General features: G+C 37.5%; 1 protein-coding gene across 2 annotated transcripts; it reads left to right on the forward strand.

Annotated features, from left to right (window-relative positions):
* Positions 1 to 435: 435 nt before the first annotated feature.
* LOC139937445 (metal cation symporter ZIP14-like) lies at positions 436 to 18,514 on the forward strand. 2 transcript variants are annotated; one of them, XM_071932588.1, is made up of 9 exons: positions 436 to 567; positions 1,141 to 1,722; positions 8,579 to 8,828; positions 9,760 to 9,935; positions 10,512 to 10,712; positions 11,216 to 11,417; positions 11,707 to 12,018; positions 12,641 to 12,828; positions 15,023 to 18,514. In XM_071932588.1, the coding sequence occupies exons 2-9, from the start codon at positions 1,198 to 1,200 to the stop codon at positions 15,170 to 15,172; spliced, it is 2,004 nt and encodes a 667-aa protein (XP_071788689.1). In that variant the 5' UTR covers positions 436 to 567; positions 1,141 to 1,197; the 3' UTR covers positions 15,173 to 18,514. The 2 variants fall into 2 exon arrangements, with proteins under 2 accessions (XP_071788689.1, XP_071788688.1); XM_071932587.1 differs by having other exon boundaries at positions 1,191 to 1,722.
* The last annotated feature ends 1,956 nt before the right edge of the window (positions 18,515 to 20,470 follow it).

A 20,470-nucleotide genomic window follows, 5' to 3' on the forward strand; every position in this document is an offset into this window, starting at 1 on the left:
TGTTGAAGAATAGGCAGACGCGGGCGATCTAGCCGTAGCTGTAGCCGAAGTCGCCGTTTCGGACACGGCCTTAGTATGTCGCCGGTGTGACATCCCTTCTTTTTTTTCCACGGTGATTTATATTATAAATCATCCAAACATTTATACCCAAATAATAGTATTTAAATTATTCATGGCAGAGGAGATCGAATACATTTTATTGTGCTCATGTGTATCATAACAATAAAAAAATGGAAATAAACTGTACATCACAACTACAAAACCTAACAACGGCTGGTTAAAAGACTACCAGTGCAATTCATCATGTCCCTTGTTTATTATCTTGCCGATAAAAATAGAACGGTCAAAGGTCAGTGACGTCACGCACAATGAACGCAGGATGTCGTTCGTCAGCGTGTGAATTTTTTCACACGGCACGCCATTTTGGAGCCAGGCAGTGCACACGGCACGTCGCAATCTCTTTTGGAACCGTGCGGAGAATTTCCACGACCTAGTGCAACAAATCGACCAAGTTTGAGTGTTGATGTGTTGGATGGACCACGTGGTTTCTACATACGGGGAGAATGGGTAAAATAAGAGTTATTTCAAAGAAAACTTGTCCGGAATTGTAGAAAAAAACTAGAATGTTCTTTGTTACAGTGTGTTTTTTCGTCCATTATGGATGTAAATGCTGAGCATGCGGTGGTGATGTACGTGTTGTGGATGCGTTGGATGTTTGTGTACACATGATACGGTGCCGGCCCGTGTGAACCACACGTACAACCCACCCGCAGTGTGCAATTGGCTCAATTTACCTGGGTTGAGTGACTCTTGCTAATACGCCTCGATTGATTTGTAAGCTCACAGGCTTAGTATAAAAACACTGAAGGATAAAAAAAAGAAAAAAAAAAAAAAAAAAAGGGAAACGTCAGAGAAAGTTTATCATCATATTATTATACTCGCCCTCATTGCTATCATTTCGGAGGTACCCATCTTGCTATAAGGCTGGCCTCTTTATTGTCTGAGCTTAGAACAGCATTACTTTGAAAACTTGATAACGATTTGTGACTTTGTCTATGATATTCCTCTTCGAAGATTGCAAGCAGAAACTTTGTTGAAATCCTTAATTGTTTTCTTTCCTTTCCGAAATTAAATTGGAAGAAGATCGATACGATTAATAGAAGTAAGACATTTTATTGAAAACTCTTCAGACCTAAGATGGTCCTCCTCTCACGATGGATGATTCAGGCAGCATCATTAGTTCTGTTTGCTCTCTGCTCTGTCATGCTACCTTGCCAGTGTTTCGCGAGGGATGGACTAGGTGGAGATGCTGTAACGGGTCTCCAGGACGAAGGTGACGGTCAGCCTGATAACATTGACAATGGAGAATTTCTCCGTCAACTTTTCCAAAAGTACGGAGACGACTCTGGTCGGATAAGCTTCCAGGGCTTTGTTGAGCTGGTCGGGAGCATCGGGCTCGGCCGGCACGATGAAACGGATGTGCCCGGGTTGGATTCGGACCGTAAGCATCATCATCATCATCATCATCACATAGAGTGGTATGACCAAGATACAGAACCGACTAGTGATGAACACCTTGATGAAGAAACAGCAACTTCCGGGGGAGGGTCACCGGCAGACCGGGAACTACGGGATGGTGAGCTTCCTGGGCGTGTGAGACCGACTAGGCCCATGGTTGGGGAGGACTCCAGTTCTAAGTCGGAACAGCAACAATTAACTCAGGTAAGTTTTTATTTCATAAAAATAGTGGCAAATTTCCCGCTGGACGCCACCAATTAATTGTTTTCCCGTATTTAGTGTCAGTAGCCTACATCCAGAAAACAGGTCTAGGTTTTTATCTTTTGAATTAATATGAAATTCATGTTTGTCTGCTTGCTCTGAGGTGTGCCTCCCTCATCTGCTTGTAGGATGCTTTATCCTTTTTATTTTTGCCAATAAATGACCCACGATTTACAGCTACATTTCAAGTATATAGATTTAGGGGAAAAACAAAACAAAGGAAAACAAAAACTCGATATATTGGTGGCGGAATACGGAAATGTTTCTAAAAAATAAAATAAAGATAATCAGAAACAGTCTTTCTCAACTGAATTCCTGCACATTCTGTGCAAAAAGGGTTTCTTGTATCAAAAGAACTTACTACTTTTTGGTCGCAACGGTTAAAAAAAAAAGTTGCGAACGAATAAGGCACTTAAAACATGAGATTTTGTTGTGGTTTAATTCATCACTTTTCTTTACCCAGATCATAGTACACGTATGGCCTACTCACTTCATTTAAAGACACTGGACACTATCGGTAATTATCGATAAAAGATCGAGGTGTATCTCAACATATTATGCATAAACTGTAAAAATTTGCGAGATAATAATGAAAGAAAAACACACGAAATTGTGTACTTTCAGATGCTTGATTTCGAGACCTCAAAATCTAATTCTGAGGTCTGAAAATCAAAGTCTTGGAAAACTACTTCTTTCTCGAAAACTACGTTACTTCAGAGGGAGCCACTTCTCACAATGTTTTAACCCATCAGCAGCTCTCTGTTACTCGTTACCAAGTACGGTTTTAGGCTAATAATTACCTCGAGAATTACTAACAGTGTCCAGTACCTTTAATCTATCAACTGAATGGAACAATATTATAGACCTGTATTTTTCGTGGTATTGTTTTTAAAACTTTTCGTTTCCGGGATCATGAGCTCTTCAGGCTCAATCACAATTTTTTTCTCAGCTAAGATCAAGCTTACATGCTTGCATGACGTAATCGGTTTTTATGAAACATGTTTTGATTTGAACAAAACTTTGAAAAATAGAGCTGAAATTTCTTGGCCGTGACACCAGAATGTACGAAAGTCCTTTTTTAAGTCTCCCAACACATAAAGCTCCAACCAAGACATAGGTCCAGGAAGAAACTTAAGAGTTATTGCCTCATGTTTTATGTAATTTGATACTTTATCTTGGTTTCGATTTACTGCTCTGAGAAATTTATTGGGTTCCCCCTTGCAGCTTGTTCATGTTGTTTTTTTTTAACACAAAATAATCCTTCGCTGATAAACCATTATAATAACAGATTTAAATGTATTGTACAAAAAATTCAATAAACAACCTTTTCGGCGGATCTTTTTGTGACATGCTCGGTTTGTATGAAACATGTTTTGATTTGAACCACAAGTTTTTGAGAAATAAAGGTGAAATTTCTTGGCCGTGACGAGCAATGTTTGTACGTTACGCGGAGTTCAGATGCAAGATCAAAAGAGGGCATTTCTATTTTGATTATTCATTCACTTTGAATTCGTCAAATTTCATCAAAGTGAATCGACAAGAAACTTAAACTCTCGTTATTGACGGGTGCAAACAAATGGACTTTTATTTATGGTGGGTTGGAATCCAAGTTAGCAGGTGCCGATTATGCAAAGGGACCCTAAAAGGTCAAGAAAGTGCAAACAAATTAAAGTCTTTTTAGAGGTTCATGGTACACGTTTGGTAATTACTCAATATTTTGATTAGCATAAAACCTTACTTGGTAACGAGCAACGGAGAGCTGTTGATAGTATATAACACGTTGTGAGAAACGACTATCTCTGAAGTAGCTTAGTTTTTGAGAAAGAGGTAATTTCTTACTAAAATAATAAAAGACTTCTGACCAGAAGCCTTTTATTCCTATCTGAAAGCGCACTAATTTGTACAACAAGGGTGTTTTTATTTCATCATTTTCTTTCAACTTCAATGACCAATTGAGTCAAAATTTTCACAGGTTAACTGACTTTATTCATATGTTGGGATATACGGCAAGTGACGTGTGAATACTGGCCTTTGACAATTACCAGACGTGTGTCCAGTGCCTTTAATGTAGAACTGCACACAAAAATTCCATTAAGAACTTATTTATGACAACTTTCAACATTTTTGACGATGAGGTGTTTTTTTTTTTGGGGGGGGGGGGGGCGATGACAATATTTTCTGTGTTGGTTAAAAGACGAGCAATTTGATTTTCAGCGAGAATAAGCTCAGTCTGTAGGCTGAAGGCCGTGCCACGTTTTTTATCTTTTGAATTAATATGAAATTCATGTTTGTCTGCTTGCTCTGAGGTGTGCCTCCCTGATCTGCTTGTAGTATTTTTGGCAATAAATGACCCACGATTTACAGCTACATTTCAAGTATAGATTTAGGAAATTAAAAATCTTTCCTATAATGCCATTTGCACGAACAAAATCCGTCATCGTTTTAGGCAGTGGACACGATTGGTAATTACTCAAAATAATTATTAGCATAAAACCTTACTTTGTAACGAGTAATAGGGAGAGGTGGATAAAATATAACATTGTGAGAAACGGCTCCCTCTGAAGTCAAACAGCTTTCGAAAAAGAAGTTTTTTTTCACGAATTTGATTTTGAGACATCAGACTTAGATTTCGAGGTCTCGAAATCAAGCATCTGAAAGCACACAACTTCTTGTGACAAGGGTAATTTTTCTTTCATTGTTATCTTGCAACTTTGACGTCCAATTGAGCTCAAGTTTTCACAGGTTTGTTATGTTATGCATATGTTGAGATACGTGATATATGAAAAGACTGGTCTTTGACAATTACCAATAGTTTCCAGTGTCTTTAAAAAACTACTGTCAGAAAAAAACCTTGACATAGATTTATCTAAAACTTTTTCGCGGAAGGTTCTCAGTTTGACTTGGCGTCACTGTGAGCAGGCATGTCAATTTTTGTACGACCGTGATAGAGAAAAACACGGACGCCTGTTTTGTTTTGACAAACTTTGTTCACTCAACAAAATAAACGTTATCAAAACTTTTCTTTGGCATTACAACTGCGAACTTATGACCTAAAATGTGTGTAGTTTGGTAATTGACAGCAGGGCGCTAATTGTTCTCGGCGCGAAGAATTTAATCTAATGACCCCGAAATTTGGCTGACACCCTTTTCGTTAGCCAGGGTGTCCCCTGTTTGTTTTGGTAATAATATCCAGGCCTGAATATATCTACTGGTATTTTCAAAGTAATATTGAATATCTTTGAAAGTATGATCCAATCAGTGAACGTCATATCTTGCGTCATGCCCAAGGCTCCAACCCAGGGGCCGTATTTTAGTATTTGGTTTGTTTACTCCATTTTTTTTTATGATGAAAGGAAAGTCGGATAAGATCACCCAGCACGCATATTTTCAGTAAGACCCAGGGTGTATTCTGACACTTTATATTGGTACCAACAGATTATATTAATGGAATTTTAAACGTTCTGCACCTCAAAGATGTTGTCCCAGGGGTGCGTCCGAATCCGTGTGAAATTCACTTTGTTTTTGTTGTCTTAACGCAGGAGGTGGTATTCATGATCACAGCTGCGTGCATTTTACCCTAATAGAGCCATTTCCCGCCAAGCAGTAGGTGGTTTTACTGGGGTTAACGGGGTGTTTGTTTCTGCAGTTCGTGCGTTCATTTTACCCAAAATGGGAAAGGGATTTTTTGTCCAGTTTGATTGACGGGTATGGTTGACTTTTAGCCCGTCAACGGGTGTCCATTAGTGAACCATCACCTCTTCAAGGTCGCATTAGGTGGCATAGTTTACCGCCGGACTTGACATTTTGATTTAAAATAATAATTGTTTTTTAGTCGACTTGGGTGTTGTCCAACAATTCCTTGTCAAAGTACATCTTGCATAGCTGCAGGCTTATTTTGTGATTCCAGTGGTCAGTGGATGAAATAGCCATTGAGTTGGCCTCGCAAGTTTACACATTGGTTGTACCCGCAAGTTTACTCTCTTATCTATCTATATATAGTTTCTTCCGATTTCTCAACACCAAAGCTTCAAACAATACCGTTATAGTTGGCAGTTGAATTGTTCTTTTCAGAACTGAGAAGTCTCCCGAGCCCCATATATCTTCTCCGCGGCAGTAAAATAAATGCAAGACAGTTCTCTAAGAACAAACGTCTACCTGGCAAGATATACACACATAGTGTTACCGCAAACCAAATATAGTTGAATTGTTGTTTGATGGTCATTTTATCTGAAAGTGATAACGCACTGCAGGGATCGAGGGTAGAGGAGATCTTCTAACTGTTGATCTTGGACAAATCTAAGATTCGTTTAAATCTTAAGTGGGTCTTTATGGGATGACCTCTTAGTGCCCATAGCCCAAACAGCACATCACTGAAATCAATGAAGACCTATCATTGGTTGAGAGTTTTGCGTGTGGTGCTTTTATCATCATCATCATCATCCTTCGTCCTTAGAATAGTAGAAGCAGCTTTGATGAAGTGAAGTGGTGCCAGGTTGATTTGTCCCTCATGAGTTGTTGAGTCTCGTTTGGATTGAGATTTGTGTCTCGGGTGATGGTGTCAGTGTAGCTCATTTTCCTCCTGCCGCGATTTGGATGTCCACCAGGAGGATTCCAGTAGACCAGATGCGATATAGGTTTATACACGCATGAATGGCCTCGCCGATGGCGGCAACTGCAAAGTGGTTCGAAACTGCATCATCTTCCTGAAAGTCAAAAAAATATATCCCTTGAAAATCCTGTGTGGGTGTTGTTCGGACGAAAATGCGATCGTTCTAATAGAACCAAGACTCTGGAGTCTACCACCATAAAAAGGCGCAAAACAACTTTTACTAACTGTTAAATAATCAGCTTATATTTTTGCTGGTATAGTTTAACAGCAATGATGCGTGAATAAATACCATAAATTAACAGTCGGAAATAGGTATAATTTTAAAACATACTTAAAATGTTGTCCTTGAAAATGTGTGATGTTCATACAATGTTCGTTCGTATAGGCGTTCCTCATATAGTAAAAACAATAGAGTTGGTCATACATAGGGTTTTTTGCCCTCGATAATGACTTTGCTATGCTAGGGTCCAAACGTCAGACATTATATTTTTGTTGTACATCATATACGTACTTTAGGGTTGGTATAAACAGCTGATTCTACTTTTCGTTCTATTTTTGAGTGACAGTTTTATCTAGGCCATAGGTCTAGATTGTGTATACTTACAGAACAAAACTCTTACTTTTACTAGACTTAAAGGCAATGGACACTATTGGTAATTGTCAAAGACCAGTCTTCTCACTTGGTGTATCTCAATATAATGCATGAAATAACAAACCTGTGAAAATTTGAGCTTGATTGGTCGTCGGAGTTGCGAGATAACTATGAAAGAAAAAAACACCCTTGTCACACGAAGTTGGGAATGTGTGCTTTCAGATGCTTGATTTCGATACCTCAAATTCTAAACTTGAGGTCTCGAAATCAAAATCGTGAAAAATTACTTCTTTCTCGAAAACTACGTCACTTCAGAGGGAGCCGTTTCTTACAAAGTGTTATACCATCAACCTCTCCCCATTACTCGTTACCAAGGAAGGTTTTATGCTGATAATTATTTTGAGAAATTACCAATAGTGTCCACTGCCTTTAAGAAAAAAATGTTCTTATTGTTCTAATCTTGTTTTATGGCGATTGGAAAACGATTTGACAGTAGGTTACTTTTTTTGCAATCCCTCGGGTGTGCAATTGTCCTGTCTTGAACCTATTGTTTAAAGTCTGCTGTTTATATATATATATTTTTTTATATTTGGCCTTTTATAAACTATATACACTGTTTATTTTGCTGATGTAAATTTGGTGTTTCCACCCGTAAATGAAATAAAACCAACTCAATGAAAACAACTTCCATTTGGCGGTGACATAGTTGCATACCGGTATAGGTTATACGATAGTCTATGTTCGACCATCATTAGGGTTTTTCTTTCACATAAAAATATGATTAATTTATGATGACTTGTTTTGTACTAAAATCATTTCTGCACGTTCGGGATCTGTGCCATGCTTAGAAAGATAAACTCCGTGGTCTTTTCTCTATGGACTAGGCTGGTCGAGCTTGGCTACGCCTAACGGCTACGCCTACGGCTACGGGTTGATCACCGAATGAACATGTGTTGTAACTTGAAACTTTGCAATACAACGGTTTCAAATGAAAAGTTGTCCCTCGCTCAACATGACACTATATAAAGTTGTTTTTACCTCCAAAGTTTTGTTTCAGGTTGCTTTACATCGGGTCTCCATGATTTGAACTTTGCTTCAGTTTGTCATGTTTTTCGTTTTAGAAGCACCACTGGAAGTCCACCTCACAGTTTGATCGTAGCAATTATTTTGTAGACAATGCTCAATTTGGGTTTCTGGCGGTCATAACAACTAAATAAACTGTTGCTTTACTCACAGACAAGACTGCATCCCGAATCCATGTGTTATGATGGGAAGTGCTTATTCCTTGAAATGTTTCTAATACTAAAAACGACTGTCTTTTGTGTTTTGACTAAACAATTTTTTTTTTTAGGTGATCCAGCCTCATGAAGTAATTGGGACAAATTGTGGGAGAAAAAATAAAACCAGTGAAAGTTTATCTGAGCTGTTGGTGAATTTTTATTTTATAAGAGATGCTCATTGCCTTAGAAACCTACATTTAATCTGAGTTTTAATTGGGTCAGTAATTGTTCCATATATGTCAACATCACAGCAGCAGGTCTGGGATCACAGATTCATTCTTATAATTATTTCCTGATTTTCCTGTCATTTTGTCGCAGTGCCTTTCTCCAGATGGCTTACTGGGTATCTTCGATATCCAGGCCTCGACGGGACTTACACAGAAGGAGTTCCTTCAGATGTGCCCGGTACTCTTGCAGCAGCTAGACAGCCATGTGTGCATGCAGTTTCCCATCAATGGCGGTGACAGTCACCAGGTTGTCACCAATCATGACGGTCACGAAGATGCCACTAATGGTCATGCAGAGATGAACAACACTGAAGTAGGACACCAGCATGTCCCTGGCCATAGTAAGTATGGCATGATGTCACTATAACAAAATTGTCATTTTAACAAGCTTGTCATTTGTTATGTCAAAGTTATTGCCTATAAGCCATTGTCACTATCAATATAATTGGCACTATAGCTAAATCATTTATGAAGTCATTGTCACTTTTAATGTCATTGTCATCCCGAGCATTGTCACTGTCAATGTAATTGTCATAGCCATTGTCACACTATATTCAGGACATTGTCATTTATCTGGGGCATTGTCACTGTTGATATCTTGTTACTGTCGAATTCACTGTAACAATCAGGGTAATTTTTCCTGTCAAAGTCATGTCACTATTGAGGGCATTGCCACTATGGACATTGTCACGGTTATTGTGACTTTCTAAATTATAGGCACTTTCCAAGTCTCTGTCACTATCAAAGCTAGCTGTCACTGTCATTTTCATCTTCACTATTACAAAAGTACCTGTAGCTTTTTCAAATTCAACTCTCCCAATATTTGTAGATGTTTGAATAGTTCAATTTGTTTGGGTGCTTACAATAAAGCGTGATCAGCATTATTTATATTTGTTGGAGTAATAATAATATGTCAAAAACTACCAAAAATATAAATAGTGCTGATCGTGCAGCTGTAGGCCTACCTTAGAATAGCTTCCCGCAGGATTACACACAATCTGAAACACACACACTATATGGACCCTCATGGGATCACTGACTTGGAACAAACTATAGCCTCCCAAAATGTATAGAAACATGGAACTCCAGAATGATCCGCAATACAAAGTTTAGCAAAGCAGCAAGGCTTGTTATTATTTCATAAAAGAAAGACACAAAATCAAGCAGTTTGCACATTTCTTAATTGGTGGAAAGCACCAAGTAAATACTTCTTTGCCATAAATCTGTACTAGTTTTAACAAAACATAATGGATTTTTCTTGTTGTTTTCCAGTTTGGGGTTACGGCATCGCAGCTATTACTCTTATCAGTCTTACGTCCATAATGTGCATCTTGATTGTGCCTTGCATGCAACGCTTTCCTAATGGCTACCACCGCTTGATATCCGTCCTCGTTGCCATGGCAGTTGGAACTCTCTCTGGAGATGCCCTGATGCACCTCATTCCTCATGTAAGTAATTGTTTGCAGAAAAACTGATAAAATTTATTGATACGGAAATTAAGAAGAGGAAGTTAAACTGACATCTTCAGGTGTGTGATTTTTTAGGATGTTTTCTGATTTTCAAGAGTTAAGAAGTCTTTTTAAAGGCACTGGACACTATTGGTAGTTACTCAAAATAATTGTTAGCATACAAACAAATGTACTTGGTAATAAGCAATGGAGACCTGTTGATGATTTAAAACATTGTGAGAAACGGCTCCCTCTGAAGTAAGGTAGTGTTTGAGAAAGAGGTCATACTGGTATTTGACAATTACCAAAGGTGTCCAGAGCACTTGAGTCATAATTGTCTTGAAAGAAGTCAAGCAATTACCAAAAGGAAAAATAGTCCTCATTGTATCCAAATCTGTTAGTATGTATTTTTTGGGGGTCATGCACAGAGTCTGTTTTAAATCTCGTAATAAAGTGTACCATTTCATTTGGGATGTTCTGGGTCTGGAACGAGGGGGAACCAGGCATAAACAAGAGCCATTTTCAAGAATTTTCTATTTCATCCAATCTAATCCCTGCATCTTTGTTGTCTTTTAGTCTCTAGGTATTCATATTCATGATGATACGTCCACCGTTAGTTCCGACGATGATGACCACTCCCATGAGGCTATTCAGAACGAGAAGGAGCACGCCCTCAACGCCGTCTGGAAAGGTTTCTTCGTCCTCGTTGGGATTTTCTCCTTTTTTATTATTGAGCAACTCATGGGAGTTTGTCAACAAGCAAGAAAAACTAAAAAGGTATGTCTAATTTAACGATACAAAAATGTGATTTTAAAATTCTCAACCAAAATGAAGAAAATGTTTTTTGTTGTTGCTAAGCAACAAGTTTGATGTCAGTCACAAATGCTACAGGTACATTAAAATGGTGATTTTGTTTGAAACTATTTTCTGGCATAATTTTGTTGTGCTTGGCTAGTTCTTGTGAGCTCTATCAAACTGTGCCAAGGGTATAAAGGTGGCCGGCCATGATCTATTAAGCTATTGTGTAAAAAAGAAACACAAATAAATGGTTTTGCTTTTGAATTGTAGCTTCTATGTCAACGTGGTATCAATGTTGTGGTCTTTGCTTTGGAAGTGGGTAAAATCTTGTGGCCGATTCTAGCCGGTATTGGCGTTTTGACACAAGCCGCCATTGGCCGCTATGGTCTCTAAAGTGTTAAACAAGAACAATTTTTGTCCTTCAACAAATCTTGAATTGTCAGAATAAAGTTTATTTATAAAGACTCTTATTTCCTTCAAAGGCAAAGAGGAAGAAAAAGCACCGAATTGAGAAGAGTGGGAGCCAAAAACCTCTTAACCCTAATCGTGACTACCCCTGCGACAATCACGCCAATCTTCCAGAAGTGGAGTACAACATGCTGAAGGGTAACGAGGCTGTGGGAAAAAAACTTTGCCACCACTGTGTTGTTGCCATGACACCGGGAGATGCCAATAAAGAAATCAGTAAGAAAATCAAATATTTTGAAGAGATGGGAGAGGGTTGAATTTTAAACGATATCATTCATCAGTTTTGCTCACACGGGACCAACGGCTTTACGTCCCATACAAAGGACGGAGCATCGTGGTTAATGTCTTGCTTAGGACACAGGTGTCACGACTCTCGTACCCACACTCTGCTGAACACCAGAGCTTGAGATGGTGATCTTAACCACTAGGTCATGACACGCCACAACAAAGGGAATAATCAGTTCGCAATTGTTTCATTTCTTGTTGATGTAATTTCCATTCACAGTTCGGAACAGTATGCTCCTCATAGATGATGTGGAGTTGAATAGTCACTTGGAGCAAGAAGGAACCTCATCTCATCGTCACAACCACGAGCCAGATCCAGAAGTTGGTCACGGTAATCACCATGGACACAGCCACGATGTCCCTAAAATGGGCAAGAACAGCATAGCCACGCTTGCATGGATCGTGGTGCTGGGTGACGGACTGCATAACTTCTGCGACGGACTCGTTGTCGGGGCGGCATTCGCAGACAGCATTGCTGGGGGTCTTAGCACATCAATAGCAGTCATGTGTCATGAGGTGCCTCATGAGCTAGGTATGGAAATTATTTTCAAACTTCTAAATATTTCTTCATCATCTTCAGGCCTACGGGTCACAGTGCTAGTCACTTTGTGGGCTCCGTAAGTTTGATCACCATAATGATAATAACAAGAGTGTTCACACTGCTGCATGCATGAACTCCTAATTGTCAGGTTACTAACTTGAGTTAGTTTTGTAACTTGGGTACTAAGTTTCCTCTGGAATAACCTAAGGATGTCAGTCGAGCCTGTTTTGTTTTGTTTCCATAATCTTTTATGAACGACTTCAAGAAAAGTGAAGAAAGTAAGAAAACATTTGAGTCCTTTTTGTTGTAAAACATTGCTCAGATTGTCGAAAGCATTCTTATTACTAAACTTTGTTGTTTCAGCTGAAGACGAGCAGAGTATACTGTTCGAAACGACGAGACCAAACCGGCTCTTCTCAGAGCCAACACTCACACAAAAGAGATTTACACATGGTTGTACCCGCAAGTTCACTATTTATTTAAACCAAAATGCTCTGATCGTCCAGAAGACGATCAGAGCATAATGATCCAAACGTCGAGTTGAAACCAAAGATTTTTTTTCAAATCCTACATATATTTATTTAAAGTTTCTTCCTGTTTGATATTTCTGCAGGTGATTTTGCTGTGATGTTAAAGGGAGGCATGACCATCAAGCAGGCGCTGTTTGTCCAGGCCGTCTCTTCGGTGCTAGCCTACATGGGCCTGGCCATTGGTGTTGCCGCTGGAAATATCGAGGCTTTAAGCATGTGGATATTCGCCCTAGCTGGCGGAATGTTTATCTACATTGCTCTTGTGGATCTGGTGAGTGAATGGATATGACTTTAGGCCTAGTAAAACAAAATACCAGTTGATCATCCGGGTTTTTCCAAAAAGAGGAGGATGAGGGCCTATTTATTTTTTATTTCTCTCAAAGGTGGCTGCCAAGTATTTATATTCAAACTGGCAACCAATTCATCAATTTATAGCCACCACTAACTTTATGTAGAAATACTTTTGTGAAATGTCATTTAAAAAAAAAAAAAAAAAAAAAACAGAAAAAAGGATGTGGCCTCAAAAAAGGATGAGGGGGATGATTAACTTAAATTTTTTTTATTTGGCCTTATCATAAAACAAACCCCTTGCGTAGCATAAGTAATCCCATACCAAGGTCGATTGTACCATGACTGTACATAAAGTGGTTTTATAGACTTGCAGAAATTTTCCGTCAGGTTTTTTATTATGGGATAAATGGTGTTGGGGGACCAGTATAACCTGGACAATATCTTGTAAATACTATTTCAGTATTTTCAAACACACGATGCGTACATTTCAGACCTTTCAAAATATCATAAATTTGTGCCAACACAATTGACAGATGTACAAAACATTTTTGTGGAGGGGGTCCTAACAGAATCTTTTAGCACAGTTTTTTATTTTTTTTTATTGAAGTAACTGGAAAAATGTGTTAAAATAGAAAAGTGGTGGACATTATATGAGAAATTTTGCCATCATAAGTAATATAGTTTTTAAACACTGGACAAGTTTGATGTTTGATTGAGACCATTGTACAGTATACACAGTTGTAAAATTGCAAATCTGAGCTGAAGTGAACAATATTGATCAAACAAGACTTGTTTGATCACTTAGTGTCCGTGGATTTACAACAAAAGTTAGACGTGCAGAGAAAAATCAATATGAGGGATACCTGCAAACGGAAGTGTGCAAAAGTCTGTACCAGGTTTACATTGATGATAGCCTGAATGTGGCTCATATTCAAACAGGTATTAATAGTAATCATATCTTTCAAGAGGCAAGTGCAAACCAAACTGTAAATATTGCAAACAGTCGTGTGACTCTCAGGAAGCCTAATGAATGAACCATGGACCAAGTTCAAGTCTTATCGGAACCTGATGCACACCACATTGAGATAATGTGTAATTTACTGATAATTGATGTGGTATTGCGACGAATGCAAAATATTTTGTTGTACCAGTTTGTGTGCAAATAACAGGCCCTGTGATTTTTGAGGAATTTTCCTGTGTTTATAAATAGACATTCTTAAGACTTGTGCCGAAACATTCAATTCTAAATTTGTCTATAAATAAATTTGCTGTATCACCTCAGAAATTTGAGATTTTCATCTCATCACATGAATTTAAGTACACAATGCAGGGTTGCTGTACAGAAAGGAAAACCAAAGTGTACTAAAATTCTCAAAATTCTTAAAGCCACTGGACACTTTCGGTACAAAAAAAAAAATAAAAGTTCAAGACTTCTCTTGAAATATTATTCCTTGAAATGCTTTACTTTTTGAGAAAACATTAAAACAATATCAATTCTCGATAGCGAGAATTACGGATTTATTTTAAACACATGTCATGACACGGCGAAACGTGCGGAAACAAGGGTGGGTTTTCCCGTTATTTTCTTCCGACTCCGATGACCGATTGAGCCTAAATTTTCACAGGTTTGTCATTTTATATATAAGTCGGATACACGAAGTGTGGGACTTGGACAATACTGTTTACCTAAAGTGTCCAATGGCTTTAACATTTAATGCCACGCATGCATAGTCTCAGATCTTACATGTGATCCAGTCAACCTATATGAACCAATCAAATGTAAGCCAATTAACCTGTGAGCCAATCAACTGTAAGCCAATTAACATTTGAGCAAATCAACTGTGATGAGCCAATCAACTGTGAGCAAATCAACATGTGCGCAAGTCATTATGTGAGCCAATCAACTGTGAGCAAATCAACATGTGCGCAAATCATTATGTGAGCCAATCAACTGTGAGCAAATCAACATGTGAGCCAATCAACTGTGAGCAAATCAACATGTGAGCTAATCAACTGTGAGCAATCAACTGTGAGCAAATCAACCACTTTTTCATGTTACCTCAAAGTGTGTGAATATTTACAGGGGGTTAGCGTTTTGTTGACATTGGTTTTTCAGTTTGCATAAAATTGAATGTACATGTAATATGCCTGTTTTTTCTTCTTTCAATTTGCAGTTCCCAGAATTGGTTGAAACACTGAGCAGCAGACCAGGGCAGAAGCTTCAGTTGCTGTTTCTTCAGGGTTTTGGTACAGCGCTGGGCGTTTGTATTATGTTATTCATTGGACTTCAAGAGGATTGGTTGAGAAAGCAACTCGGAAGCTAAAAGAGTCAACTCTAAAGACACAACGTCTAGACCCGGCCTACCTCAAGCCTCTATTATTATATATATGGTTTTTGTTTTTGTTTTATTTTAAATGACATTGAGAAATAGAATTGTTTTCAACTCTAGTTAATGCTGATAACCAGTTGGTGAAACATCTCTATCTTTTCTTTATAAAAAGAAAAAATCAAAACTGTCAGGAAATAAGTCTAAGTCTCAAACCTGTTTTAGGACAGATGGGACACAAGTCCCTTATAAAAAAAAAATGGTTTACCTTTGATAGGCTTAAAGATGCCTGTATATAGTAGACGATAAACCGAACAAAATGTAAGTTTTAGATTCAGGAGGAAAGCCCACAAATAGGGAAAACCCATGGGGTCAGATAGAAAACTAAAAATCCAATCCACATGCAAGGTTCAGGTCCATTGTGGGATTCGACCAGGGGTCCCAGAGGTGAACACACAGAGGAAGAAACCAAGAAAACACAAACGCCTCAATGAAACTCTGATGTGATGGTGTAAGATTTCACTTCTAAGATTTGATATCCTCAAAACTTTACTTTTCATATTTTGGTTCTTCAAAGTTTTACTGCCTTTTTTAGATATTTGTAGTTGAGTTTTCACCTGTAAATCTTAAAATTGAAGGAATGGGAGACTTTGGAACGCTACATGGCAGCTGACTTACCAGGTAAATTGTCAATGTTGATGTAGTTCTCAGCATGCTCCATTACCGAGAACAATAGATTTACCTGGTACATGTAAGTCTGCTGCAACCTTACATCCCAATAATGTCCCCTAAAAATATTGCCAATGAAGAAAGGTATTTTTACTACATCAGTAAAAGGCAAACACAACCACAATGTATTAACTTACACAACTATTATTTAGTAACTTATATTTCATTATTTCTTGTATAATTTTTGTTTGTAGAAGTGTTAACAAAACACTACAAAATTATAAGTAAATAAGTAGGAGTGAGGCTGGGTGTATTAAAGTGTGCTTGTTGTATGGGAGAATTTAAAACCTAAAGGCGGTTTCTGAATTTACTGATGTGGCTACGGCTGAAGCTGTTGCTATGTGCATCTAATGCTTCAATGCTTCTCAAGTCATAGCCGCAGACACTACCTCAGATATGCCCTTTTCACAGGTTATTTTTTTTTACTCAGTTTCGTGATTACTAAAGTATGAAATACATGTATATTTTCAATAACGCTGATGTTGCCTTTTTTTTTAAATATTATTTTTGTTGTTGATAATCATGCACCACCTTAAGTTAAGGCCACCAATTAGGTAGATTAATGTATTCCTTATGAATATTTAAAGGATCCAGGTATTTTTTGTAGGACACAAACCACAGTGCCCACAAATTTACACTAATCTGAGATTAAATCTCACACAGTTTGAAGATAATGATGATAGAAAGCTTCTCTTACAACATTTCTTGTTGGGGTGCTGTAGTTTTTGAGAAATGAGTACAAGTCTAAAAAATAATTTTTGTCTCTAAATAAAGACGAAAAGTATTTTAGCGTGTAAAACGTATTTTCGTGTCATCGTTTCTACTCATCTCTGAAAAATTACATTTCCTCAGCTAGTAATATTTTAAGGGAAGCTTTCTACTATAATTATCTTTAAACAGTGTAAGTTTAATGTAAATCTGTGGACATAGTGTTACAAAAAATACCCACAAGTGTAAACTATTTAATTTCACTGCCAAAAACAAATGCCATAAGGATAGATTGTTAATTCAATGCAAATTATGCCTAATTAAATTAGATTTGAAATGTTTAACTGGAATTGAAACTAAAATAAAAGACTTTGTGCCACCGTTTAACACATTTTTACTCTTATTATGCTTAAACTGTTCTTTAACTACCTTCTTCTGTTTTCCCATTCTATATGAAAAAACCTTTTAACTGCAGTATATATATGTTTGTTTTGTAGTCCCAATTTCATACAGCTGCTTCCGCAGAAAACTCTGCGTAATTTTGTTGTGCTTAGCTACTTTTTTTTGCCTAGGCAGCTCTGTGACATCGGGTCCCTAATGTCTGGGCAAATCAAAACATACAGTTTCTACCCAGTGGTGTGGGCACGCATCATGGTTTGCGTAAATTTGCATGATGAGTGGCATTTCTGATTTCTGCGTAGTGTTTTTAGGTGATTTAATAGTTGAAACCAAAGCGTTCGTAGTGCCTTTGAAATATTTGACATTCCAGTTTGTACTAAACAATGTGGCTTTAAAAAAATGTGTAACAATGATTTTCTAAGTGATGTTTGTAGCTTTGCATGGTGCGAATGATAAGAGTTAACTATAAATAGAAACAAACTTGAGGGTACAACCATGTGTTTAATAATGTCTTTTGAGGGAGTGTTGGCTCTGAACCGGTGTTGTCTCGAAGTTTTGAACAGTATACATGTATTCTGATGAGCTATACTGTATACTTGAAGACGAGCACTAGAGAATACCGTTCAAAATGATGATACCAAACTGGCTACTCTCAGAGCCAACATTCCCTCAATTAAGATTTCATAAATGTACATGGTAGTATTCGCAAATTTGCTATTATTTATAGTTGTTTCTTGGTGAATTTCTAGACTGCTTTTCACTTTTCCTGTTGAGCTTAAAACTTCTGGTGCTACTGACAAAACAGTGGAAGAAGTAACTTGAACATTTATTGTGTACACAATGGTTGGAAACAGCAACTGGTACAATAAAACAGATGTTTTGACAAACTTTCATCAAAGCAAAAGTTGTTAAATACCAGCCAAACCAGAGTGGTTCACAGTAATGAGAAACTTGAGGTTTAATATGTATGTTTTCATAACTTTTTTAAATTATTTTTTGACGCACAGTTAATACAGATTTAGAATGAGAATGTTGTGCTCTTATAATTGCTTGAATTGGCCTATAATAGTATTAAAGTAAATGGTTTTCAAATCATTTATTCACTAAGTATTTCTTGAATATTTTCATTTTGGGGGGAGAGGTGTCAAACATAAAGTTGAATGAAAAGACTCCTGTGGTTTGAGTTCAATTTTGAAAAGATATTTGCAGGGTATTATAAATTTTCTTTAAAGGTATACAAAATTTAAATTGTTTGAACAATTTGTTGACAACTCTTTAGGTTGGTTATAGAGGTGTAGTTGTTTGAATACAGGGTGTCTGTAAAATGGTCACAGATTTAAAATATGAAATATGTAGATATAATGGTGATTAAGACAAGGTTAAATGGTAATAAAAGAAGATTGTTGTTAAAAGAACAAAACCTGTGTATTGTCATTAACTTAACTCTTTTCTGACTGAGTGACAACATTCTTCTTGGATAGTCTGTTTGCCGAACCTTGTTCACAATATCAATTGTGAGAAAACCATCAAATGAGGCTTGGTTCCCTCTTAAAGCCATTGGACCCTTTCGGTACAGGAACAAAAAATGAAATTTCACAGATTTACAAATAACTTACATGGTTTACAGAAGGTAGTGGTGAAATACTTCTCTTGAAATATTATTCCATGAAATGCTTTACTTTTTGAGAAAACAGTAAAACAATATCAATTCTCGTTAACGAGAATTACGGATTTATTTTAAAAACATGTCATGACACGGCGAAACGCGCGGATACAAGGGTGGGTTTTCCCGTTATTTTCTCCCGACTCCGATGACCGATTAAGCCCAAATTTTCACAGGTTTGTTATTTGATATAGAAGTTGTGATACACGAAGTGTGGGCCTTGGACAATACTGTTTACCGAAAGGGTCCAATGGCTTTAAAGGCAGTGGACGCTATTGATAATTACTCAGGATAATTGTTAAAGCATAACAATTGACTTGGTAACGAGCAATGGAGAGCTGTTGATGGTATAAAACATTGTGAGAAACGGCTCCCTCTGAAGTAACATTGTTTTCGAGAAAGAAGTAACCACTTAATATTTGAATTTGGTTTTGAGACCTCAGAAATAGATTATTAGGTCTCGAAATCAAACATCTGGAAGCACACAACTTAGTATGACAAGGGTGTTTTTTCTTTCATTATTATCTCGCATTTCAAAGACCAGCTCAAATTTTTGTTTGTTATTTTTGTGAGGAGAAGACTGGTCTTTGACAATATTAACAAAAATGTACAGTGCCTTTAACTTGTTGTGTGACAAACTTTTTCTGTTCCTTTCTTTTGAACTGTTTATTTTGTATCCTGAGCGAGCGCCATGAGCGCCTTTTTGTGGCGGATACAGGCGCTATATAAGACTCCATTATTATTATTATTATTAGTTAGGTTTTGATACGTACACTCTGACCCTTCCTCCGTAGATGATCAGAGCATACTGATTGAAAAGTTGGTTTGTCAACCACCGTCTCTTCTCAGATTCACCACTCAAAAAAGATTTCCACATGGTGCTATCACAAACCTCACATGATTATACTCCCACCATGCAAAGTTTCGACTGTCATTTCACAAGTCCGTCAGCTTTTTTACTAGCCCCTCTTTCATATTAAAGGAACACGTTGCCTTGGATCGGGTCGAGTTGGTCTTTGAAAAGCATTTGTTATAAAATGCATATGGGTAGAAAGATGTTGTAAAAGTAGAACACAATGATCCACATAAACATGCCTCGAAATTGCCTGGTTTTCCTTTTACCTCGTCGACTAACACGGTCGGCCATTTATGGGAGTCAAATGTTTGACTCCCATAAATGGCCGATCGTGTTAGTTCGCACAGTAAAAGGAAAACCACGCAATTTCGAGGCAAACTTGTGTGGATCATTGTATTCTACTTTTAAAACATCTTTCCAACCATATGCATTTTATAAAAAACGGTTACAAACGCTTTTTATAGACCAACTCGTCCGATCCAAGGCAACTTGTACCTTTAAATAGGGATGCTTTTCAACACTGAACTAGCCAGTCGGACCATTTTGAGAAAAGTCCGTACTAGCTGCCTTGCCCTTGCACTCACAAGAAAGGGCATCAGGGTTGATTTCCTAAGATACTCCTAACTTAGAACTAAGTCATAGAACTCTTTAAGAGTTATTAAACACTTCAAGCCATTCCTAAGTTAGGTAAATCGTCCTAACTCAAGATGAGATTAATCTTAACTCTTTGTGAGATCTACAGCAGGACTACTACAACAGAAGGATCAATGAAAAAAAATTAAAAAAAAAAAAAAAAAAAAATCATACACCTCAGTAAAATATGAAACCAAAGTGAAAACTAACAGCACTTAATTCTGCATTGCGGGTGACATCAAATGTCTTTCCTAGTTAAGAGTAATAACATTAAATAACAACAAGTACATGTAATCTGCATTTAAGA

This window comes from Asterias amurensis, chromosome 5 (genome assembly GCF_032118995.1).
Source record: "Asterias amurensis chromosome 5, ASM3211899v1".
NCBI lineage: Eukaryota > Metazoa > Echinodermata > Asteroidea > Forcipulatida > Asteriidae > Asterias > Asterias amurensis.

Bases quoted from the DNA above. Each gene is read 5' to 3' on its own strand.
- LOC139937445 (XM_071932587.1), top strand. From the start codon at position 524: ATGTGTTGGATGGACCACGTGGTTTCTACATACGGGGAGAATGG. The intron at 568-1,190 runs GTAAAATAAGAG...AAAACTCTTCAG, and splicing joins TCTACATACGGGGAGAATGG to ACCTAAGATGGTCCTCCTCT. The intron at 12,829-15,022 runs GTGAGTGAATGG...TTCAATTTGCAG, and splicing joins ACATTGCTCTTGTGGATCTG to TTCCCAGAATTGGTTGAAAC.